The sequence below is a fragment of the Mytilus californianus genome, unplaced genomic scaffold (assembly GCF_021869535.1).
Source record: "Mytilus californianus isolate M0D057914Y unplaced genomic scaffold, xbMytCali1.0.p SCAF_4, whole genome shotgun sequence".
Taxonomy (NCBI): Eukaryota; Metazoa; Mollusca; class Bivalvia; order Mytilida; family Mytilidae; genus Mytilus; species Mytilus californianus.
Genome location: NW_026262690.1, coordinates 74,300,167 through 74,323,869, shown reverse-complemented (window position 1 = coordinate 74,323,869; position 23,703 = coordinate 74,300,167). Strand labels below are relative to the sequence as shown.

The following is a 23,703-nucleotide window of genomic DNA, read 5'->3' as shown; positions in this document are numbered from 1 at the left end:
GAAAGTTGACGAGGACCCATTTCATCAACTGTTGATAAGTTTTCACAAACAAGCTAACATACAGCATACATTTTGACCCGTACCTTAAACTTGACTTTTGAAAGTTTTAAGTGACGGCCACGCACGGACAGCTCATGGGGAAATGCATGGGCGAAAAACAATTAATTTAAGGTCAATAAGTAGGAAAGGTGTACTCTATCAGATAAATAAAAATGAAAATAAAAAAAATGAAATTTCAGTTTTTTATTTCATTTTATATTTGGTGTTGTAATACTCTTTTCCAGGTGTATTTATATCTCAAAAGTAAATTGTCCAAAGTGTGACTCCAGAGACTGTTTTTCGAGCACTGGGTATTGAACACAGGTTTCCGACATTTTGTATTACACGTTTAATACATATAGTTGATGTTACTGTATTTTGAATGAATTTTGAATAGAATTTATCTCGCTTATGTTGTTTTTTTCTTGACCAGAGGGATTTTCAAAGAAAATGACAATTTTAATATTTAATCATAACTTAAGTTATCAATTTTTATAGTTATATTACACATATTATTATGTTTTTGTTTCTTTATTCGTAATACATTCGGTGTCCTTTAGTTTACATCAGTAAAGTGTGTATAATTCCACATGTAGACACTGACAATGTCACAAATTATAGGCATTGACAATCTCTCAAAATGCTGAATTGCAAGTATACTACTTTGTTTTGCCACTGTTAGCAGCTCATAGTAGAGTAAAGGTAGTTGCGATTCATTGACAAATAATTATTTCATTATCTATTACAAAGTACTTTTTTCACTTGGAATCTAAATTTCTCTGGAATATAATCAATATAATTCATGTTATTTTGGCTATTTGGATATTCTACAAATCGAATGCTATGCCCATTGAAACAAAGCAATTTCTTTTCAGCCATTTCCTCAACTATGAAAAACGCTCCTTTACTGGAACTCTTTATTTGAAAGAAAGTACCTCTATCCTTTCGCTGTAAAATAAAAAAAGGAGAAAAAGGTGAAAATAAGATTTGTTTATAAATACATGTAAACCATATTGTAGCTGTGATGGTGTAAAAGGTTTGAAATTCAAATAAGTAATGGACCTTTAACATATTGAACAAAAGAAGAAATCGATTAGCCCATGCGATTTAGATGTGAACAGATGATAGCGGATATGTTCCTAATGTCGTAACTACAATCCCGTCCCCTTTTCACGAATGTGACCTACCGAATTAGACTTATTACCGGGTTTGTACTAACATGAGAAACACAACGAGTGCCACATGTGGATAAGGATCTGCTTACCCTTGTTTTTGGTGGGGTTCGTGTTGCTCAGTCTTTTGTTTTCTATGTTGTGTTTTGTGTACTATAATAATTGTTTGTCTGCTTGTCTTTTCCTTTTTTCAGCCATGGCGTTGTCACTTTGTTTTCGACTTATGAGTTTGAATGTCCCTCTGGTATCTTTCGCCTCTCTTTTATTGTTTATCTTCAAGTGACTACACAAAAACGCCGAACAGAGCTAGAAGAACGTGGTGAAGTATAATACATGTTCTAGCAAACCATCTTTTGACTGCAATCGGCATTTGTTGTCATCATCATGAGAATAAGTATAATTGACCGGATTTTTGTTAAAGGGACATTAGCTGCGCAGTTGACAAAAATATAAATATAATTTTTTTTCTTTCAAACATTTATGAAAGTAGAATTATGAAATGATATTTCGCTATTAGCAGTCAGTTTTGGTTCAATTTTGTCTAAAAAAGCTAAAAAACATCGATGAGATATTATTGGCTTGCAAATTAGTAATTCAGCTCATTTGATTCCGTATTCACGAAGTTCAATTAAATTCATAACTGGAATGAGCTACGCATGGGCTAATCATGTTAAGTTATCAAAAAGAAAAGAATGTCAACATTGAACATTGAAACAAGGCAGCCACCGTCTCATTGACTGATTCTGCCCACGAAAAACCAATCAAATACAGGTAAAACGATGATTTATATATTTTTTAATCTGTGACATAAAATCAAACCGACCACAAAAATCGTCATTATACGTGCTTGCCTTTGTATCTTTGTATTTATATGAATATTGTTTACATCAGGTCATATTCTTTGGAAATCACCTCGATGGTAAATTGAATCTGTATTCATGCGAACTTCAATTGAAACCTTAACTTCGATGAGCTACGCATGGGCTAATCATGTTTAGATATTAAAAAGAAAAGAATATTATCATTGAAAAGCGAAACAAGGCAGCCATCTTGATGAACCCTTTCGCTGACTGATTTTGCCCACAAAAAATCATACTCATACAGGTAAAACGATGATTTACATTTTAACATGAAAAAAAATGAAAAATCGTCATTATACGATTTACGTGCTTGCTTGTGTATTTATATTTATATTTATATTTACATCAGGTCATATGGCATACGGAATTCTTCGGAGATAATCTAGATGGTTAATTAGATGACGTCTATTATAAGACACACACGAAGTTGATATATTATAACAAGCCTGTGCATTGTAATTGTTTCTTAAGGACTTATTTTAGTATGTTATTCACGACGGTGGCCACATGTTGAGCAGGATCTGCTTACCCCTCCGGAGCACCTGAGACTACCCCCGGTGTTTGATGGCGTTTGTGTTGCTAAGTTTTTATTTTTCTATATTTTGTATACTGTTGTTTACCTTTTGGTCTTTTTCTTTTTTTGCAAAAACGATGTCAGTTTTGTTCGACTTATGAGTGAATGTCTTTTTGATATCTTTCGCCTCTCTTTTATAAATAAAATATGAGATTTTGAGTTGGTGAACATGAATTTGACAGCTAATACCCCGTAGAGACTAGTGAGTTAAGTTTATTATTTTCCAATGTAAGTTAATGTGAAAATATCTGTTTAATACTATCTCTATAAAGCTTACCAATGTAATGTATCCATCCTGTGTAATGTTAAGATATTGCTTATGTTCTTCACCAATATAACGCTTTAACCAGTAAGTTCCATCTTGATTCAGGTGACTTTCTTCTTTAAAATGGCCTGCAAAAAAAAACCGAAGAAAAGTTTCAAAGGGAACCCATAGTTGTTGTTAGCGGTGACCTACAGTTGTTAACTTCTATGTCATTTGGTCTTGGTGGAGAGTTGTCTCATCGGCAATTATAACACATCTTCTTATTTTTATATTTAGCTTTGAGAATGAAAAGGTTGCATATCAGTTAAATGCCCAATTCAATATGAAAGGTATCACATAACTGTTATGATCTATTTAATAAGTGAAGATAGGTCTAGAAAGTTTGTGATACGAAGTCTTGATACTCGTGATGGGGGAGGGGGGGGGGGGGGGCGGATTTCGATTTTTGTGGTAGGGGCGAACATCTGAGACACCACCCTTTTCATATATTTTGAATAACAGAAATGTATACGCTTTCATATATTTTTTATTACCTATAACTATCATGCGTACGCTATTTCATGGATATGCAAATATATTTTATCTGATGAATTTACGACTGTAGTTTTAATGAAATCGGTGAAAAAACGACATCTGATTAGCTTCAGATACTTAACTCAATCGGCAACCTTGTCATATATTTCATCTTAATTTCTCGACCTTATCATATACATTGAAGCTCGAAAAATGACTAATTCCAGCGGCTCATCCCTAACATAGCAAGCAATACAAATCAATCAATAATATAAAATGGATATTTATCCATTTCAATGGTTTTTATTTGATACGTTCTATCATCAATATGGAATATCTTATTTGCTAAATATCTATTCATAAATATATAAAATAAATCATGATCAATGTCCTTAAATACTGGCCAAATTTGGTGATATTTTTCAAAATTAATACCGTATTCTAACGTTAGTTGAAGAAGCATAATCCACGAACTAGTATTAACAGACAAAAGTGTGAAGGAACACATTCTGAATCTCATGAGCACTGGATTCAGTGACATCAGGTTCTTTAACAGAGAGCCAATCTCTTGTACGTCATTCGTCATCAATTAATCATTAATTAATTGTGTGTAGGCCAATAATATAACACAAAAAACATTCAGTAAGTTTGAACGTGATTCACGACAGAGTTAAGGGCATACGATACAGTTACAGGGGAGGTAATGACGTTGCTAACGTAAATTGTTAGTTTCGCGACGTCAAACTGTGACTTGTCGGGAAAAGATGCAGTTTTCGACTGATTTTTGTCATTCAAACTGATTTAACTTGAAAACGAGTTCATGGACCCCTCTTTTTTAAAATGACATTTGGTTTGATTACGTATGAAGATTATGTTTACCAATTTTTATGAAAAAGTCAATAGTGCAATTTTTTTAAATTTGATAAATATACAGCAAAAAATGACGTTTTTTTTCTACAATCATGATCATTTGATTAATCTGAGTTATTTGTAAAAATTGAATATACAAATTTATAGAACATTTATATAAAACAGAAATTACAAATAATTTAACAAAAAACAGCTTGTGTTTATCTTTTAAAACAAAAAAGTTATGCATTTCTATCGAAAAGAAAAAAAAGTCCACAAATCCGAATTTTGAGGAAATATCTGAAATTTCAACCTCAATTTACTCAAAAAGTAGCACATGATGGTATATTTTTCATTACATATTTGATTTAATCAGGTAAAAAATAGCCTATATGCAAATTTTCATCAAAATTTCATTATGGGATCAAAACTGTATCGTATGCCCTTAAATCATTATGTTGTGGCTTTAACTTGTATTTTTATAAATATTGGCCATAAAATTAAATGAATTTTGACTTCAGTAATAAAAGTAAACATTTAATGAAGAGAATAGCAAATACGCCTAACCAATACACGATCCGTATGTTTTGAAACATTAAAAGAATAACTATGTCATTTATTTGGATAACATTGGATAGGTTTGCATCAGAAGATATTGACTACATGCACGGAGCTACATAACGTTTTTGCTACGATGTGTAGCTCACTCATATGCATCTTTTTATAATGAATTTATTTTGGTCCAAGTGTTACAATTTTGATTTTAGACTATCCATAGTTTTGTATTAAAGAGGTTCGTGTTGGTAAGCTTTAGTGTTGTTCTTTGTGCTTTTTCAATTTACTAATGTCGGTGTTGTTTTACCGGTAACATTATAACTCGAAAAATATCATACTTTTGAATCTGTCTACACAGTCTTAAAGTTAAGACAGGCAAATTTCCAATAGATCTTACTTTTGAAAGTTTATCCGGATCGTAAATATTGGTAGTAGAAAGTCTAATTTTAAGGACCAAAAGGCCTTCCTAGCCCCTCTGCCTTGATATAAGGGGAAAAAAGAAGGACCTTTTTACACACAAAGAGGTCGGTAAATGACCTTTATTCAACTTCAAATTACATCGAAAAAGACAATGTGTAAGAACAGCAATTACTTTATATAAAATGTAAAATGCAAACCGTAACATTTCAATATGTCATAATACCCAACAATACACATCAACTACGGAGGTGTTGATCTCAATGTTGTAAGGTGTATTCTCATTGAAACATAGACACACATCTCGACAATTAATCTTCAGTGATTCACTGATGATCGAGGCCAAAATATTGAAAACTCCAAAACATATCTCAAACGTTGAAAGGCTTATAAAACTAAATAGAACCGAAAGTAAAGCCGAACACGGACAAGAAGTCAGAGATATGTACATGTATGATATAGATAGTTCCTTAATTTCAAATCAATTTCAAAATTTTATTACATCAAATTTCAATAAAACAATATATGTCCTTTTATTCATGTGTACATTATAATGCTATATAGAATCGTTTAATGGTGTTGAAGTTACATCGTCAACACACTTTTCTCGTTTCTTTACAATACATTTTTGTGTTTCACAGATGTTTTCACAACTAGTTTCTATTTTCTGACTAATGTTTCATTATTTGGTAAAAAGTAAATTTCTTTCATTGTACAACGCCGTTATATTAAAAAATGTCAATTTTTCCCCTAAATAACTTAAAGTTTCTTTATCGTATTTTTTTTATGTATCCACATCTCTTGTTTTATACAAACTTAATAAGTTTATATTTTATTTAAGATCGCATTGACATATGATCCGCTTTAAAAAACAACAATTGAACAAAGAATTCTTACAGTTAGGTTAATAACATTACTTTGGAATGACTTGGTTGTCCGTTATTTTTTTTCTACATTATAAATGTTATCATTCATCTTTCATCCGTCCTTGTGGAGGACAATTAACTTGATTTGTAACCACAGGTTATAATGAATAAGCACATACGCTTTTTGAGTACCTCCGGCTTCTGTTTTTTTGGTACTCAATCATTCGATTTAATCGTTATGATAATAATAATTATGAGTAAAACGTTATCTGCATGCTTTTTTGTTATTATTGTACTTAAACTTGACTTTCCGCTTATTCTGAAATTCTGATTAGGTAACAAAAAGTAAAACAACAAAAATACCGAACTCCAAGGAAAATTCAAAACGGAGTCCCTTAACAATTGTCAAAATTAAAAGCTCAAACACATCAAACGAATGGAAAACAACTGTCATATTCCTGACTTGGTACAGGCATTTTCTTATGTAGAAAATGGTGGATTACCATGATTAAACCTGGTTTTAAAGCTAGCTAAACCTCTCACTTGTATGACAGTCGCATAAAATTCCATTATATTGACAACAGTGTGTAAACAAAACAAACATACATAATAGGTAAAAATGTCAAAAATAGGAGTACAGCAGTCAACATTGTGTTATAATCTCAATCACTATAAAAACAAACAAATATGTTAACATAGAAAAACAAATGGCATATAAACAAAGCACGGTTTATTCCCGATTGTCCCACATGAAAAGTTCTGATTGTCCCACATTATTTTTATATTTTAAATCTTCTTAAATAAACAATGTAATTGTTGTTTGTTTTGCAATATCAAATTAAAATAAATTATATGCATATGCTAGTAGTTGATATCAATTTTATAAATATAAATAAGAATTGTTGAATAAATCAATTTTGTCTTCTTTTCATTTTTATGAGCGCTCAGACTGAAAGGTCTAGAGACTGATTTAAAAAAAAAAACAAACATTACAATGACAATCTTAAGCATAGCTATTTTGTTACTTAATGATTATAATTGACATCTTCAATTTGATAAAAATAGATTGCAAGGTCCCAACATATACTTTCATTTAGGGAAAAGAGAAAAATGTGGCCCAGTAATGTCATCAGTGTCCTCTGAAAATATACAATTTTATTAAAAAAGATGAACTAATTGCTGTTGAACGTTCAAGTGCAAGTTGAAAACATAAGCAGGACGAGACAATGTTGGTGTCAGATGAATGTGAAACCTTCTTTGAAAAGAACTAGACCGACACAGTCATCAAGCCCGATTTTTAACATGCTAGTTCACAAGATAACAGTCTACAGGAAGACATGTCACCCTACACAGACATATTATTCTGAGTAAGTCATAATACTCATAATAAGTCTTTGCTCTTAGAAATGCAACAAGAAGCAGCAAATTCCAACTTTCCTTTCTTTTGTTTGACCCGGCTGGGGTAAATTTCTTTTTATTGTGTAAAGTTAGACCAGATACCTATACAATCAACATATTTGCACATTATTTAGTTTTATGTTTATTTTTTTCTAATTCAAGGACTTTCTTATGAATATTTTTAAATCTTATGAATATTTAAAAAAAAACTTTCCCCATTTTTGTTCGCTTGAATTTAATGCTTACTTGAACAATTTTATGATCAGACTTATTATATGGAATATGTTTTATTTCTTTGTTTTATGAATATATTTATTATCAGCCTAAAACCTGTCAATTTTAGAACAAATCCCTGCATTTTTGAACCATGTAAAAATATTCTTATCTCTTTGTATTTCTTTTAAGCACATCTTTTAATTCAATTTTATTTAATTCTTGATACTTCTAAAATTTTCAATTTAATATGTACTATATGTTAAATCTACAATATAAGAGTCTATTTAAAGATTTATGAAGTTAAAATATATCTATATTTTCTTTATATAATTGTTCTTTAATTGGCTTTATTTAAACAGTAGTTTAACAATATATCACAAAAAAATTAAATATGTAAATACCATCTTTTCTCCATGTTTATTTCAAATTTTATGGGTTACATTAATTAATTATCTGTAATTACGGTTACCTGCTTCACACTTTAAAAACAAATTAATCACTGTCAAAACAATTCCCAATTGTCCCACATTTAAACTTCCCAATTAAATTGTCCCACACACATCTTCCCGATTGTCCAAAATAATTCCATTACTTTTTTACTTGTAATTTCAAAAAGTGGGACAATCGGGAAGACACCCAAAGCACATACGCAACATTGAAACACAAGAATAAAAAAAATGACAACAGCACAACAACACAATGGCGGGATGTACAAGTACCTAGCCACGTCTAAATGACATTACCAAAAATAGATCAAACAGTAAACGTTAATAATTTACAAAGACAAATTAAAGAACACTATAACACGTAATTAAGATGATAAACAACGTTAGTACCTAGAATCTATACATCAAGACAACTGACCATACACCTTATAGTAAACAAAATTACTTATAGAGACTTTCCCAAAGGGAAACAGTCATTTATTAAGTATATTTTCCCTTTTTTTTTTTTTCTATAACGTTCAACAATACATTTTGTTATATATGCGAAATGTCAATAAATTGGATGAGATCTTTATAAGAACTACGTATTGGGCAATACTATATAAACTCGGTTATCTAACATATACATTGTCATTAATATTTTTTTTCGACTGCTACTGGCTTAAGTCTTTTACAGCGTGTACAAATCTTTACTTTATTTTGAATTATTTTCGAGTTTTAACGTTCATGTACTAAAACACAGGTAAAGCTGTGTTTTAAAACACTAGATCTGTGAAATGAAATTAGGGTACACACGAAGTCTGGATATGCTTTACAGAATAGAAACACTGGACAAAATATCACGAAAATTGGACCAAAAAAATAAAGAATAGAGAATAATGGAGTGCAAAAGTTTAAAAAATAGAGAAAAATTGCCTAACAAATGAAAGGATACAGAAATAAAAACCACATCCATACCCTCATATATTAAAAAAAGTGAAGTAAGAACTGTAGGTAAAAAAAAAGATACTTCGAGGTAAAGAAGGCCAAGTATTTCTTGAATAATATAATAGGATCCTGTCATGTAGTGATTGGTCTTTGTCTCTGTCTATCATATTTGATTTTCATCTATTGTTTTGTAATTAAAGCTTAAGACGGTCGTAGGTTTTTCTCAATTGATTTACATCTTTTCATGTCTTGGTCTTCTATAACTTACTGTATAGAATGAGTTTTGCTCATTACCGTGCGGTGACATATAATTGCTTACATCTGGTTTTGGTCTATAAAGGACAGTTGTTTCATTGGCAATCTTACCACATATTCTTATTTCTATATTGTTCATAATTGAAATTGGCATAATTACATGCAATATAAATAAAAAAAGACATGATAATATCATACATATGACTTCAAATGTTTAAGGTCGATATATTGTATTGATAACTTACAGTGCCAGTAAAAATAATGTTTAAACTATAAACAATGATTACTTCCTCAAAACCACCAATTAATCAGTTTAACAAACAGAAAACATCGTTATTGATAACCTTAACAGTGACTTTAGAAAAGGGCATTTTTCTGTTACGTTTTCCTTTTTTTTATTTTTTAGAACAGCAAAATCAGATAAGAATAACTTACTTTTGTGGAAATCTCCAACTTTCATACACAATCGTGACGAAATAAGTTCTGTAAAAGCAATTTGTCCGTTTTGTATTTGCATAAACTTGGATGTTTGTCTGTCTTCCAGGGTAATCATACGTTGTCTTTCACATTTGTTTGCTGATCCTGAAGTCTCATAATGAACTTCTCCACTAATAGCTGAACCTATGGGAATCAATAAATGTAACAGAATTCAAACTCGTTAAAACCGTTTACATTCATTACTTTCTTGTCTAAAACTAAGGTCGCAATATCCATTAACAGATTATGTCTACCAATTACTCCTTTGTGCTTATTCCATAAGATTGATTATAGAAGTAAGATATATATTACAGATACAAACACAGAAAGTAGATAAAGTAAAAGTAAAAATATAATTATATATATACCCAAAGGTCGTCTCGCGGCCTCTTAAAATAGGCAAGACAGAGCTACGCTTTTTAACTGCCAACAAAATAGTTCTGAATTAATGAAAATTTAAGCAGTAGTAATTTTACCAAAACCTGGAGTATTACCAAATACATCCGATCGGAAAAGTTATAGCATTAACTGCTATATGTAATACATCACGTATTGCCCAGTGGTCCATGACTAAAATGATGCAATTGAAAGATGTACACATGTAATTTCTGAGGGGTGTACGAGAGGATTTTATATGATAAATGAATAATGAAATGCAGATAGTACACATTTTACATACGGTATCTGATGAAAGAACAACGAAAAAAAACCACAGCAATTATAAATCACGGTTCCGACAACGAAACGAAAAATGTTATAACACAAAGATATAAATCTCATAAAATAACAGATTAAACAAGAATTCTACCTCCCTTAAGTTTATGACAGTATGGTCAAAACGTGAAAGACAATAAGGAAATTGAGAAAATACATCTGTAGTCAAGTGAAACCAACTCTTTTGAACAAGAACACATTATGATGGTTACCTTACGTACCCCGGGAAGATAAGTTGCATTTGCAGCTGCGTATGCCAAACTCCCCTTATTTAACAGTAGTCTTATCCGGTAATAAATCAAATCGAAGAATGGTTAAATCGGGTATAAAACGAGAATCACTTTGGACAATGCATCTAAAATCGAGTGTGGCAACCTCACTTTGATAACGATGTGGGCTGGTAATTACCTTAATACTATGAATTTATATGATAATAACTACTTATTGATCAGCGTGTGTGACGATGATATTAGTTTTCTCACGAGTGTCCCCGTTTTTGAAACAATGTCTTTAACATCGAACTAGTAGTCCCATAGAAGTTTCATACGTATAGATGCAGATACTGTGATTTTACTACCGTAAAACTTAAATTCACTATCATTGAATTACCATTTAACTTACATACGCTGAAAGTGATAATTGGAAACTAAAAGTACGGAGACAACATTGGTAGGTTCATGTACATATGGTGATGTCAATAGCAGAGTCTGATAGAAGATAGGCGAAAAATACCAAAGGGACATTCAACCTCATAAGTCGAACAAAAAAAGAAAAAGAAAAACAACAGACACACAACAGTACACAAAACACAACATAGAAAACTAAAGACTTAGCAACACGAACCCAACCAAAAACTGGGGGTTATCTCAGGTGCTCCGGAAAGATAAGCAGATCCTGCTCCACATGTGGCTCCTGTAGATATCAGTCCGGTTCAATGATTTATTGTTATCTTAATTCATCTATATCAGTCCCGAAAATTAATTTGACACGACCAATTTCGAATCCGGAACGTTGTGTGATAACGCATTTCATACATTTTATAGAATTAAGAAGATGTTGCATGATTTCCAATGAGACAACTCTCCACCAGAGACCAACTGACGTAGAAGTTAACAACTACATGTCACTGTGCAGCTTTCAACAATGAACAAAGCCCGTACCGCATGGTAAGCTATTCAAGGTCTCGACGTGAAATAATTCAAACGAAAAGCAGGCACATACAAAATATGGCGGGGTTAAACATGTTTGCTGGCGCCAAACCATCCCCTCCCTTTGCCTAGAACAGTGGTCTAACAGTACAAAATAAACTATAAAAATCAGTTGAAAGGAGCTTTACTTACAAGATCGATACAAGCACAAAACAGATCTAACAAATACATAAATACGGATCTGAGAACACCGAAAGCTATTTCAAAGCAAATGATAACTAATAAAACATCTTCTGTCTAAGACTATTACCATAACAGACAGGCAAAGGTAAAACATTAAAATGTACGGTCGATTGTGTTTTTCTTTCTTAGTATTAGTTATTATATAGTAACTATTTTAAACAATAAGCGCTTACCTAGAGTATAACCGTCAGTTTCACATATTTCTTCCTTGACTGTTCCTGTATTGCAATGATTCTGCAAGAAATATAAACCTCACTGACAAGACAAAGAAATTAACGAAAACGATAGATATGATAAAAAAAAAACTAAATTTCAATCAATGTCATAAGATTTTTTCCTTTGCTCTTGTTTTTAAAGAAATACTAGTGTACTTACAGTGCCTCTTTTGATGTTGAATTAAAAGTAACACAAATGTTAAGAAATAAACACATCTCCTTTAATTATTTAGAATAAACTCTGTTATGGGAATAAATAAAATAGAGCATGCTATTGTCATTCATTAATAGACTACCTTTTGTCAACGTTCTTCTTATTAGTGAATAAGGTTTATAAAATACACAAATTAGATCATATTCTTATTTATGTTAAAGATACTTGTAGAATTTAACAGAAAATGTATCCCCTATTTAAATGACATATTCGGAATAAAATAGAGCAAACATTTAAAATTACAAAAGTAAAGTCTAATATATTCATGGCAGCAAATAGGTTTAAAATGTGCAAAAACATTATAATTGTTCAAGAACTTATACAAAAAGGCAAGCAATTTCATTGAAGCGAAGGATCAGACTCTCAAGCTTCTACATGATAACAGTACATAGATATAAGAAGATGTGGTATGAGTGCCAATGAGACAACTCTCCATCCAAGTCACAAGTTGTAAAGGTAAACCATTATAGGTCAAAGTACGGCCTTCAACACGGAGCCTTGGCTCACACCGAACAGCAAGCTATAAAGGGCCCTAAAAATTACTAGTGTAAAAACATTCAAACAGGAAAACTAACGGTCTAATCTATATAAAAACGAGAAACACTTATGAACCACATCAACAAACGACAACCACTAAACAACAGGCTCATGACTTAGGACAGGTGCAAACAAATGCAGCGGTTTTAAACGTTTTAATAGGCGCCAACCTTCACCCTATCTGAAACAATAGTGTAACATCACAACATAGAAAGACGCACTCAAAATATCAATTGAAATGGCTTAACTCAATCAAAGGACATATTAACAAAAACAAGTACACATGTCCATGTGCAACAAAAATGTATACATTAATCTTTTTATAAAAAAAATCCGATATCGTCCATTCCTGCATCATGACGTTATCAATAACTTCAGTTAACAAACGTTCAGTAATTTGCATATTGTTACCTTTTCATCCATATTGTTCCTTAAACGGGCTAACACGTCTTCATGAGTCATCAATGTGACATCCTCGTCAAAGAGGGTTAGAAGCTGATTTTTATTTCTAAATGAAATCATACAAGTCATCAATTCAACTTCGAAAAGGGAAAACCTTGGTAAACATTTCCAGTGAATTTTTTCATATGTAAGGAATACTATCATATCATGTAGCACAATGAAGGTAATTATAAACTTTACTTTTAATATCTTCACTTCTTGAATGAAATAGGCTGTAGTAAATACTATCGAAATGAACTCAACATAATTAAGGATAAAGTACATTTTCCGTTTTTTTTGGCTTTGGGTGTTGGGTGTGTCCATCACGTCTATTGTTTCCTTTTGTTCACCTTTTTTTATTCCATCGAACCGGAAAATAAGGCTATAACAGATATAGTTGATTCCGTCCCATATCTTGGAATACATTTAGAAATTGACAATGGGGGTCGGTTGAGAACAAAAGTTTACGACAAAAGATATGATTTCATCTTCCCAATTGTGAACTTTCAACAATATTCAAGAGCTTGCGTTTCCTATCATGATTTCCTTTACAGAAGGTCGTTGCTTACAAGGAAGCTAATAAACCAAAAGTTCCAATGAGGGTAAATTGGAAACATCCGTTCGAACTTTTTCCCACAATCACGTCCTCTTTTCCACGAATATGACCTACCGAATTATACTTATCACCGGGTTTGAACTTACACCAGCAATACGACGGGTGCCACATGTGGAGAAGTAACTGCTTACCCTTCCGGAACACTTTAGATCACCCCCTAGTTTTTTACTGGAGATCGTCAGTCTTTGATTTTCTAAGTTGTGTTTTGAATACTCTTGTTTTTCGTTTGATCATTTTTGTTTGTTTTTGCTATGACATTGTCTGTTTCTCTGTAACTAATAAGTTCGAGTGTCCAAATGGTATCTTCCACATTTTTTTATTGCGTTTTAATATGTCATACAAATGTCCAAGTTAAACGTATCTAAAAGGTATTAGTGCTTCGAAGTATTATCAGTTTATGACAGCTTTTGTTTTTTGTGTAACCGCGACTTTTAGTTTTTTTTTCTAATTCATTTTGTGTTTATTCAACAACTATATTGCCCTCGATCTTAAAAATTACTCCACTGACATAGCTATCTCAGTTTCATAAGTACCAGAAGTTCAGGTAATCTTCAGGTAGATAAATTGCCTATTGTTCGTCGTGTACAAAATATTAGTATAACATCAATAAATAAATAATCCGATTATTTTGATGTATCTTATATCATCTGGAGCCGTTTTTTCATCTGGCGTTAAAAAGCACTAGATTAACCGAATTTTATAGTTCATTCAAGATTGGGATGGTTTATAACCTATTATCAATTTCCATATGTTTCCGGTAAACGGTTGTTTTTTATCAATTATTATTTATTAGTTGTCTTTGTTTTTTTTTCATTTTCGGATAACTTTATTTTCTTAGTAAAATGACACAAAGTGCGTCCTAACAGGGAACATGCTCGTGAATTAAACCATGAACGCAATCCGTCTCGATGGTCACGAGGAAGGGCTGTGAAAGGAAAAAAATAGATAGTTGAGATCACCCACTGTTTTGGTGGTGTTCGTGTTGCTCAATCTTTAGTTTTCTATGTTGTGATTTGTGTACAGTTGTTTGTCTTTTCGATTTTTACCATGACATTGTCAGTTTGTTTTCGACTTATGAGTTTGAATATCCCTTTGGTATCTTTCGCCTCTCTTTGAGAAATTTTTTGTTGTCGACCAAAACGGTTCTTTTAGGATCTTCATGATTTGACTGAAACGATAATGATAATTCTTACATATTTTAACTCTCTCGTATGAATTACATTGTTTCATATAGAAATCCATTGATACCCACCATTTGATTGTCACATAAACAGTTACTGTACATAACGAGAGATACACATACATTGATACTTTAAATTTGAATTTGCCATATACCGAGGGTTATAAGTACAATGTTGACGTTATAGACTTTCTTGTTGTTTTATTGTACCTTTATGCGCTCTAATTGTATAATATGACTATTCTAAATAGTTAAATATATCATTTCGTATAATATGTAAATTAATGACTGGTGACACGTTATCAACATCATAAGTAGGAAATGATTTGAAAAACCAATACTGCATTATGCAAATTAAGCAATTGGAATACGTAATAAAGTATCATTTTTTGAATATCAGTGATTATTTAACAGTGTGTATCTGACACGATCCCATTGCAATATATTCATTGATTGGGTATGATATATAGATTCCACCACTGCATCAAGTGTGTTACGATATTTTTCCACTCGACACAGTTAAATTTTAGTATTAAAAGCGCGAGGCTGGCCGAGCTTTTTAAATAATCAAACTTTAACTGTTAAAAGTGGAGAAATACCGTAATACACGAGTTACAGTGGTGTAATCTGTTTCTCTAATGATTTTTAGACGACATATAAACAAAGTTTACCCTTAAAGTTGTGTTCTTTATATGTGACGTCATCATGCATGGTCGCCTTTTTTCATGACGTCACAATAGGAAATTCAGTAGAAACTAACAGAATTTGACGTCATGATTAAATTTCGACTAGTCATTTGCCGAGAACAAAGTTTTCTCTAGAGATGAGAAATATTTTTCTCACACCGTTCGAGAAATGTAAAAAAAAAAGCATGAACATTGGAGAAATGTAAATTATTGACTGGTGATACGTTATCAACATCATAAATAGGAAATGATTTGAAAAAAATAAATAATACTGCATTATGCAGATTAAGCAATTGGAATACGTAATACAGTTTCAATTTTGAATATCAATGATTTTTCAACAGTGTGTATCTGACACGATCCCATTGCAATATATTCATTGATGGGGTCTACAATACTGATACTGACCTGGATTTTGATCAAAAGTATATATTTGTTTCTCCTCTACGTACAATGTTCCAAATTGTATATCTCAACTTAACCAGATCATTAGTCAACCAATCATAAATAATTTTTGTAAAGTAATAATTTCAAGATGGCGTGTATATCGTCTAAAACTGATAGCTTTGCATCCTGATGCGAAGCAAATACTAAGGAACAATAATTCATTGATATTATATGGTTATTTTCGAAACTTAACTTTATTACTAAAGTTACTAATATACTAACCCAAATTTTAATCTACCACTGAATATAGAAAGCATCCGTTCCTTTTGGTGTTCAGACACAACGGTATGTTGAAAGTATCCTTCTTTAGAAATGTAACGAGTTTCTATGTTTACTATGATATTGTTACTACCAGTTTCGTTTTCTGTTAAACAAAGCTTTGCTCTTTGAACATCCGTTTTACTTACATTCTGTAAATTAGGTACAATAACTAGTCATGTATCATTTTTTTCATTTTTTTAAAAAGAATTCAAATCCACAGTAATTTGTGAAATAATAATTTAACTACTGGTAAACGATGTTTAAAATTACCTGAAACAGTTCTGTATGTCTAATTAGTAATTATACCCATTCTTCCAATTTCTATCAAATAGTGGTGAATCAAGTTGTCTTTTCTAAACCTCATAAGCGGTTTAGTTCGATCATAGATGTTGGACTGTTATTTGTATGAACATTAGCTGATTCTTTTAAATGTCTTGTATGTCATGTAAGTGTCCTCTTTTAAACTCACATAAGTTTCATGTTTTTTCATGCTTTAGTTAAAGGGTGTTCAACAGGTTTAAAATCAAGTCTGAAGAGTTAGTTCAATACAGTTACATACAGGAAAATAATGTTTAACAATTTTCTAAAAACCGAGTTTATTAATGACAAAATAATAATAATTATAAAATTAAATCTATGTTCATTGATCAGTCAAATATAATCACAAATAATAACAAAACAAAATCAAATCAAATTCGTCTATTTATATTATAAAACTTACAATACAATGACGATTTTCATTTTCAAACTCGATGTCTTCAGCTTTATCTAAAACCGCCTTTTTATTAGTACCTTCCATGGCACTGTTTTGAAACTTGCTGGTTTTGTTGTCAGTTAAATTCTGGTAATCTAAAATGTATATAATTTTGTTTCTAAAAATTCAGAAAAAAATTTCTCTGTCAATTGAAGATAATAAATATTTGGTAGGATTGATAGATAAATATAGATCTGTGAATATTTATTTCTGATTGTCTTGCTAAATAAATGTTATGTTCTGCTAAAAAGAAAATATTTGGGTAGATCTAATCAAACTACAAAATTACAACTAGCCATCATATTTTTTTTTCAAATCTGACTGAAAGGATTTATGAATACGAGAAGTTTTAAAGCATATTCAGTCATGTGAAAGGAAGGACATATTGTTGGTGTACACGAGAGATGAAACGGATATTTTTCACTAATTATCTCAATTATTTTAGTCGAAGGACAAACACATGAACAAATATAAGAGCACTTCTTCACAACGGATATTTAAACTAAAGCTTAGGTCATGGGAACTTTACTTAATAAAAGTTTAAAAATGAAAGGAAAGTGTGCGGCACAAGTAAATGGTATATTAAGATATACATCATGCTTTTTTAACATTTCTGATTTGACGTATTCACTGTAAGATATGCACTTCTACCTCCATCGTGCTTGCAAATTACAGTAAATTAGACGTTAACTTATTAAATACGAATGTAAAAAAGTTTTATCTTTCTAAAAAGCTTTGGAGTGCTTCGCTATATCATGCTTTTAAGTAAGATATGATTGTTTAAGTACAGGAAAGGAGTTATTTACCTCCTTTGTGCATATTTATACTCATAAGTGTGGTATTTTATGCCTGTTGTAGTCATTTATTACACAGCAATTATTTGCACATGGATATCCTCATACATGTTTTCTTACATCGTCATTTTACTAAGACGTAAACTAAAAAAAATACCGAATACATCAGCGAATGGAAAGCAACTGTCATATTCCTGACTTGGTACAGGCATTTCCTAATGTAGAAAATGGTGGATTTAACCAGGTTTTATTCTAGTTAAACCTCTCACTTGTATGACAGTCATATAGCATTCAATTTTATTGACAACAATGTGTGCGCAAAACAAACAACATTGTGTTTACTAACTTGTTATTAGATGCCTCCTAAAAGTTCCAGATCATTATCAAAATAATTCTAATGCACAATTCTGAGTACCTGTGGTTTTGGCATATCATTTGGTTTTATAACATGGACTCGTGTATTTTATCACAATTCTGGGAGATCATTGGCAGTAATATGCATTTGGTGTACATACATATATATTCATATAAGCAATCAGACTCTTGTTCGTGTTAGTCCCTCCTTTCATTTATTAACATGAAGTTGAAGCGACATTATGAAGCAAGGTAATCCAGGAGAGGAAACCTTATTCATTGGTCGGGTATTGTATCTGTTCTTGAATACTTATACTGTAATTTTGTCCGTATTTAATATCTTTTCCTGTCCGGGACATGTTCCCAATTCTATATATCATTCTAGCCCATAGAATCTTTTCCACATCATTAGGCAACCAATGGGAACCAATATTTGTTACGTAATAATTTCAAGATGGCGTGAATATCGTATGCAATTTATAGATTCGCAGAGTAATTCGAAGCAAATACGTGACTCGATATTTCTTAATGAACTATTTCCTTCTTATGACTGTTTCGTTATTTATTCGGTAGTTATACACCATTCAATGTGTGCAGAACATTTTCCCCATCATACAACATCTAAACTCTACTTATTGCAGATGGCAGCAGTTGTGCTGCAATTTTGTATTACATGTATAACGAACATTCCATGATTGTAGAAATATCTAACTGCTTAAAACAAAACCCTAAAAATTTCTTTTTACTCGTTAATTGAAAATTCTGTCATCACTTGTATTCATGTGTATGATGAAATAATGTAATCAGACAAAGTGTTTATAAGCTCTTTCGTTGGAGAGTATTTGCAAAATGTATTAACAACAATCCAAGGTAAATTAAAAAAAAGGGAGAAGTACAAATGAAAAAAGCAAACATTATACATAACGACTGGAAAACAACAGTCATATTCCTTACTTGGTACAATGTACAGGCAGTTTCATAAGTACATGGTGGGTTAAACATAGCTTTTATAGATAGCAAAACCTCCCTCTTATTACAATATTGTGTAAGCAACCCAAACAGACATAATTGGTTAACGCAATAGAAGAATTGTGATCAAGCAGCTTAAATAATGTAAATATACATCACAGAAATACAAAACAACAGTGTGAGGTCACTAGGGTTGTTAATATATGGAGAAATGGGATCATCCAAATATCAGAGGTTTTGTCAAGTATTCTTCTACAATTAGGGTTTACAATGCTTGTTTATAGTTATATATTTTAGGCGCAATTGTTTTGTTGTAACCGTATAACACAATAGAAACAGAATAATCTTGATAATAAATCGGATTTCAGATGTTACTTAAAACATTTTTTGTAAAATATTCTCAATGGTGCACATTGGCCGTTTTAGGTTAAATAATTACAATTTCGAATATTTCATGATACGAATTCAATTGTAAAAATTATAATCATCAGCTTTTACCTTTTGTTTCTTCTTTACTACATTTTGTTACTCCAACTGTTTCTTCCATTGTTCTCGATTGCTCTGCACAACTTTATATTTCAATCAGTACGGCTTTACTTCAAATTGAATTAAACTTTGCTATGGAGTTGGTTAGTGTCAATCCTTTATATGGTAAGGAAAACACCAGGAAAGATCATTGAGGAAATGAATTATTCACAAGGAAAATATCGTCGAGTACTTGTTCCGGCAGCTGAATGAAACTTTTCTCGCGATTTGTGAAGGCAATACAATAGAAAAATTTGTTGAACTTGTCGATAGTAAATTTGAAACACTTATAATTGTTTTCCCAAAATATGGTGTGTAACAAAACATATGCCATTGTATTTTTTAAATTATCATGTCAAATACTAACAATAATATACTTGCAGATTTACGGGCATGCAATTGAATGAAAACACAGCTTATCATATATTTGAAAATCAGTCGCACAACGTCGTTGCTTTCGCGATCAATTTCAATAACTGAACCTGAAATTTGAAGTGTTTCCAATCAAAATAAATGTAACAAACAACCTTGCATCAGTATGTTCAGTTAAGATAGAAATGACAATCTACATATTAATGCTTCATGATTTATTTATATAACCATTTATAACTCCTAAGATTCCAGAATAGTTGCAGTTCCTACCTCTAAATATCAACAATATCTTTGACAGGGATTTTAGGTGCTTGTCAGTAAGGTTTCAGTTTTCAGATTCTTGTGCTTGATAGTTGTTTCGTCAACCCATTTTCAATGTTCGAACTGTGCTTCTTTTATTAGTTGAAAGTAAATTTCATATTACGGCGTTATTAAATAAACCCACTCTGATATTTTTAATTCTTAGTATTTAATTATTTGTTCTCTTTCCTTAATAACTAAAAGTTCGTGAAAAAATGTTTTCTTTCTTTTTGTCGAGAATAAAAATGAGTGTACTAAAACACAGGTAAAGCTGACAATTTCTTTTTCTGGACATTTGTTCTGTGACATGATATTAGGATACATATATGACAAAAAATATTTAAACTAATGAGATAACAAATATAAGTGAAAATAAGATTCTTAGAAGTAAACAAGTCTGTCCTTAACAATAAACAAGTGTATATACGATATGACTGTTTGTAACAACAGACAAGTCTGTCTTTATCTCTATAGACAAGTGTCTTTACGACATGTCTGTCTGTAACAATAGACACGTGTTTATACAATATGACGAACTCTATATTGACCTTAGTCTGGTAAAATTGTGATAAAATCTATCAGATTATCAATGAGATAACTTCGCCGGTATTGACTTATAGGAGAAATATAGATTCTACCACTGCATCGAGTATTATACGATATTTTTGTCCACGGGAGACTGTTAACTTTTCAGATTTAAATCGCAGGGCAAATATTTAAAATATATCTTCGAAGATCACACACCACACGGAATTATATATTTCTTTTAGATGGGAGGACAAAGTGTGAACTGTTTCAACTGTGAACAATGATTAGTTTTGACAAATTCACATAATAGACATTAGAAAAGGACATCTTTCTGTTACATATTACTTTTTTACATGCTTTAAAAATGAATAAACGAACCGCTTTTATCGCTGAATGGAATCAATGGATTATCAAAATTTAAAATCGTGAAAACCACCGTCGCCTTTATATATCGATTACTTTTAAAACAAATGTACATATATGTAATAGAACATAAAAAATACTTATATATAGGAAGATGTGGTATGAGTGCCAATGAGACAACTCTCCATCCAAGTTACAATATATAAAAGTAAACCATTATATAGGTCAAGGTACGGCCTTCAACACGGAGCATTGGCTCACACCGAACAGCAAGCTATAAAGGGCCCCAAAAAATTACTAGTGTAAAACCATTTAAACGGAAAAACCAACGGTCTAATCTATATAAAAACGTGAAACGAGAAACACGTATTACTTACATAAACAGACGACAACTACTGTAATCAGATTCCTGACTTAGGACAGGTGCAAACATTTGCAGCGGGATTAAACGTTTTAATGGTACCAAACCTTCTCCCTTTTCTGAAACAATAGTATAACATCACAACATAGAAAAGCACAATTAACACGTTAACATCAACATAATAGACTACAAAATCCATAAAAGCCACCCCAATAAAAAACAATAAAAAAGTTCAAAATACAATGTATAAAAAAACACAACACAACAAAAAACAAAAAAATAAAAACCCGGAAAAATAAAATACCGGGAAATACTTTATAGGCTAGAATCCGGTATAAAGTCATTCCCTTATTTAAGTAATTTGTACGTCAGACTTATTATTTTTATGTCTTTCCTTACTCGACACATATTCTCCGTAATACAATAAACTCTACTTTATTGATGGTGTAGATGGTTGTATCCCTAATAATGAGGATAATGTCATTTTACCAAATGCATTTTCATGCTATCGCAAGTCATTGTCTTCTGTGCTACACTTTTGCCCATGTAAAGGGAAAAGGAGAGGGTGGGGATAGACGAATTGACACTAGATCATATCCGTAAAATAAATACTCTTGTACCGCACTAGGACATAAAGCTAAGCAATTATTTTTAAATATGTCTAAAGTTATGTTACATTCCCATTTCGTCTATTGTATAACTTTACGATTATTTACTTTTAACTAGAAATGTTATTTGTTTTTCAATTGGAGGACACAGTTTTAACTTGACAATCGACGTTTGTACGAAATATACAAAACATACAATTGTTCTTTTGTATATAATTGTAAAATGACACTTTAATTCTATTTTTCAAACATTGGTTTTATGATAGTGTCTTTAATAATTAGAAATAGGTCATGTATAACAGTAACATATTTCTAAGAAAATAAAACCGGAAAAATATAATTCATTAATTTATTATTGATTAAAGATGACAAAATGGAATTCTGAGATTTTAGGTGCATGTCAGTAAGGTTTCAATTTTCAACTGATCATTTTAAACTATACGGAAATTCATTAATAAAAAGTTTGAGATTTATTTCACTGCACGTGTTGAAAATGTTGTCCTGTAGATAACTGAATTGTTATAAGAATTGTCTCTTAAATCTTAAAAAAATATTTTGGTTTAATACAAATTTGTTCATTGGCTTTGCCAATTAAAACGAACCAAACTTTTATCTCATCTCAGCGAATTGAAAAACAAACAGTATCCGTTTGTTCCCTATCTTCTATTATTAATGAATGCACCATTTGATCGTTGAGTAGAACTATCATTTTCAAAACAGTTTTCTCATTTCATTTCAATAGACTCTGGTGCCTGACAACCGTTTTCAATTTTCTAACTGTGCTCCTTTTATTAGTATAAAGTAAATGTCATATTACGTCGTTGTTAAATAATCCCACTCTAATATTTTTTTTTATTAATATTTAGATATTTGTTTTCTTTCCTAAATTACTTAAAGTTCGTGAACTTATTTAACATTTTTATCAACAGCTTTTACTTTGAACACAAATTAAACGTTTATATTCTTAGGAGATCACATTGATTAATGATCAGCATTAGTAAGAAACGATTGAACTAAGAATTACTAAAGTCAGGTTAAAATCATTACTTTGGCGTGTCTTAATTGACCGTTATGTATTTTCTACATTAACTTTAACCATTCATATCATGCAGTTATCGTAGTGAAAACCTTCCATCCTTTTCTTGAGGTAGACAACAATTTGACTTGTAACCGCAATTTACAACGAGGAAATACATACACTTGCAAAGTATATTTGGCTTCTGCTGGTTTTTTAGGTTGATAAA

General features: G+C 31.2%; 1 protein-coding gene across 1 annotated transcript; it reads right to left on the bottom strand.

Moving 5' to 3' along the window:
- Window positions 1–551: 551 nt before the first annotated feature.
- LOC127738524 (uncharacterized) lies at window positions 552–20,051 on the bottom strand. The gene is made up of 8 exons (XM_052249805.1): window positions 19,901–20,051; window positions 17,253–17,380; window positions 16,493–16,680; window positions 13,312–13,408; window positions 12,108–12,168; window positions 9,788–9,973; window positions 2,923–3,038; window positions 552–987 (listed from the first exon to the last, which is right to left on the bottom strand). The coding sequence occupies exons 1-8, from the start codon at window positions 19,947–19,949 to the stop codon at window positions 775–777; spliced, it is 1,038 nt and encodes a 345-aa protein (XP_052105765.1). The 5' UTR covers window positions 19,950–20,051; the 3' UTR covers window positions 552–774.
- Between the last annotated feature and the right edge of the window lie 3,652 nt (window positions 20,052–23,703).